This window comes from Vipera berus (assembly GCF_964194415.1).
Source record: "Vipera berus genome assembly, chromosome: Z".
Taxonomy (NCBI): Eukaryota; Metazoa; Chordata; class Lepidosauria; order Squamata; family Viperidae; genus Vipera; species Vipera berus.
The window spans coordinates 15908771-15912601 of NC_138205.1; the positions used below are offsets into that span (position 1 = coordinate 15908771).

The 3831-nt window shown below is 42.1% G+C and overlaps 1 protein-coding gene across 1 annotated transcript; it reads right to left on the reverse strand.

The window, feature by feature from the left end:
- Positions 1-1588: 1588 nt before the first annotated feature.
- Positions 1589-2680, reverse strand: LOC308678449 (urotensin-2 receptor-like; the record flags this gene model as incomplete). The annotated part of the gene is made up of 1 exon (XM_081345651.1): positions 1589-2680. One exon carries the CDS (start codon positions 2678-2680, stop codon positions 1670-1672), a length of 1011 nt encoding a protein of 336 aa, XP_081201777.1. The 3' UTR covers positions 1589-1669.
- Between the last annotated feature and the right edge of the window lie 1151 nt (positions 2681-3831).

Genomic DNA, 3831 nt, shown 5'->3' on the forward strand with positions numbered 1-3831 from the left:
GATTTTTATTTTTTGGGGTGCACCTATCTCAATATAAATCTTTGAAAGTTCAAAAGAAAACTCATATTTTCTTGTTAGCGACAATTTAGGACTTGGATTGCTTATTTATGGGAACGAATTTGTTGGAAGCTGAAATTGTAGAGACTTACTTTGGATATTTAAGAACAAGAACTTAGCAAAGCATTTCAGACAAAGTGCACAATTTTAGTTCCTTTCCCAAATTGATATTTTCAGTATTTTAAAGAGTCATTGTGGACAATAAACAGTCCAGACTTCCTAACGAGAAAGACAATTGTGTGACACTCATAATGAAATTATGATAATAAAGAGGAAATTGATGTTGTATTAATGCACTATTGTCAAAAGATATGTTCATTACAACACATATTCATTACTTTGAATTTGTTAGAGCAGCCAAAAAGTTTGATTTTGAGAAATTCAAAATTAGTAGAGGATCATTTTTTTCTATTTGTAACTAAGAAAAAAATTGTCCTCAGAAGTCTGTATATGAATGTGTGATATAAACCCTTCAAAAATATCAGACATGGAACTTGTAATTTTATGATACACAATACTGTTAAAATATTTTTCTGTGTGTATTCAAATAGGTTCGCTATTAAAATTTTCTAATCCTAATTACACAATTACACAATGACTAAAAATCATGTATATATTGCACATACATTTTAGAAAACTGCTAAATGTATTTCTAGGTAAATTTCTAGGTGATAATATTGACAGATTTCCTATCACTTCCATAAACCAGGGTCTATTCTCTGAATTCATTTTAGAAATCACTTTACATTACCTTATTTTATTTTATTTTATTATTGAAGGAAGAATTTTGAAAATAAAATTGGCAGCATCTTTGTGTGATGAACTGTAAGTTTGGTTATGATCCCTTTTTTAATTAAAAAAATCCCTATTATTTTGCAATCTGGGATCTAATTGTGGGCTTGGAAAAAAAAGAAACTTATGGCAATTAAGGAATTAAATGGTTTTCAATTGAACTGGACAGTTTTATCATATGGATGGGATGCAAATGCTACAATTGAATACTAATTAATTATCCATCCTCTTTTTATTGTGAAGTTGACTCCTATTTTCTATAACCTGATTTCTTACAACCACGACTCCCCTTTCAACATGACTTTGATAGCGGTGGATCTTTTCTGATCCAGGGACTATGGAGGCAGGACAGTTACCGTAGTTAGGTTGGGATAAATCTCTACAATGGGGGCAGAGGAGAAATTTACTAAGCAACATGGATAAAGGGAGGCCAGATCATCTCTTCCTAGTTACCTTTTACATAGCAAGAGTTATTTCCCCCAGGGGAAAAATCACTAAATTGATTTGGAAAGTATCTAGAATAAGAGGAAAACCTGGCATGTATGCCAATTGTTAATGAGGCAATTAATATGGTTTCTCCGTTCTGCATTACAAATTCTAATCCACTTGAGAATTAGCATTTATATTGATCAGCCTAATGGGCATGCTAGCTGGGCCCTTCTTTTGACTTCCAGATGCTTTGCAAGGATGATCAGGTTGTGATCCCAAACATCTGAAAAATTACCCTAGTAGTTATAAGCCATGACTCTCTGAGCTCCTACCAGCTACTAGTAAGACTATCTCGGCCTTCCTCCAGCATCCCTCCTTGCTTACCTGTATCTCAGGTGCCTGTAGCCCCTTCCCTCTGAGACCCATTTCTGCTCCGGAGGCATTGCAGAAAGCCCCAGGAAGTCCCTCGTTGGTGTCTACGTAGGTATTCACGGTAGTTGCGTGTGAGCAGAGTGTAGAGGAAAGGGTTGATGCAGCTGTTGCCGTAGGTCAAGCAGGTCACCAGATGATTGACAGAGATCTCCGTGTGGATGGGCAGGTGGACTGCCGAGGGGCAATACAGGGGAAGGAGTTGCCAGATCCAAAAGGGCAAATAACAGGCCCAAAAGGCCAAGACAATCACAAGGATGAGGAGGAAGACACGGTTCTTAGGGGAGCGTCCCAGGCCTCCACGGGTCTGTGACAGCCAGTAGCTTCTTGCCAGGCGCCAGTAGAGTGACCCAATTACTATCCCAGGCGCCACTATGCTGGTGCCAAAAAGGATGCTCAGGTAGACTTTGTATTGCTCCTCACTCCAGGTGGGGGAGCAGAGGCGACGCACCCCAGCTCCACTCCCCATTGTACGTTCCTCCTGGTGGATCATGACCATCATGGGGAGGGCCAGAGCAAAGGACAGGAGCCAAACAGCAATGGCCAGCGGTCGGCTGCATCGCCGCGCACGGCTGGCAGCCTGGAATGGGTGCACCACAGCTGTATAGCGCTCACAGCTCATCAGAGTCAGCAAGAAGATGCTGGCATGCATAGTGAGGAGGTCTAGGCTGAGCAGAATCCGGCAGCCAGCCTCCCCAAAAGGCCAGTCCTTCGCCAGCCCATTGTGAACAATGAAGGGGGCCGTCAAGAGATACAAAAGGTCAGCCAAAGCTAGGTTAATTAGGTGGACCTGCAGAGAGGAGGCCGAGGCAGAGGCCCGCACGACCGCCAGAGCATAGAGGTTGCCAGCCACCCCGGTAATACACATCAGACTCAAGACAGCTCCCAGGACTGCTGCTGATTCGTGTCCGTCCGATGAGGAGCCGTTGCCTAGCAGTAGCCAGGAAGAAAAGTTTGTTGAGGACGTCATCATGAGGAAATGGTCCAAGGTAAGCTGCTGGGAAGAATTTTTTAACATTCTAGTCCTCAGGAGAGAAATCAAGGAAAGCGTACTAGATGCCCATCAATCTCTATTTCTACTTATCAGTTAAGTTGAATATCAAAGTCTATATCAGATCACCTCTTTGTCTCCCTACAGTTTGGTCTACTGCTCCATCTATAAGTCTATCTGTTTTCCTTCTGATCCTTCCCATTCCTTTTTTTGCTCCATCTTACTGCTGTATTAAAAAAAAATTCGGTTTGAGGTTGTAAAGGATATTTTTTGGGAGGGTAACTTCCCCCCCATCTCTCTTGTATCTGAGGCATATGGTCACTGCTTTGAATCTAGACATGAAGAAGCTTTTTCTTCTGATCCGCCTTCCCTTCTTCTCTTACTCTATACTCTCAGCGTCGGTGATGGCGCGCAAGGTCTCCTGTGTGTGAAGAGGATCTGTGTGTATCTGTCTGGGTTTGCAAATTCTCTTCTCTTACATTCTTCGCACCCTGCTAATATTTGTATGTTGGGGTTGAACCTTGGTGCAGCCCCTGTCTATTTTGAGGAGCCTGTTTATTTCAACCCTGAGGTGGGATTTTGACAGCACGTCAGCAACAGGGGCTAAGGGGCGGGTGCTGGGATGACATTCAGGGGTCTGATTGGTCTGGAGATAGTGACAGACAGAATTTTTCCCCACCTCCGCCACCCCAAACAGACATACACACAGGGTCCAACTCCCTGCTGGCATAATTATACAACTTTCCATGGAATGATGCCAACCACGAGAAAGAAAAAATAACCAAGAGATAGAAAGACAGAAGGGGACTGTATTGATCAATGGACAAAAGGATCTCACAAATGCAGACACAGAAAGACAGACCTTAGATGAAAAGGAGTGAAATGAAAATGACCCATGCCTTTTCATCCATCTGTTTCCTACACTAGAATAAGGTGATGGCAACAGACAGCCCTTCCATAGCCTTGCTGTGGATTTTGTTTTCATGTGGATCCCCTTTAATCATAGTCCCGCCATTAAATCATTTGCACATGTCAGATTTAATATTCATCCACCTTTCCTAGTTTTAATCAAACTGTCAAGTCAACTATATTTAACCACAAACTGCCCACATCTAAGCTTAGTGTATTGTGTA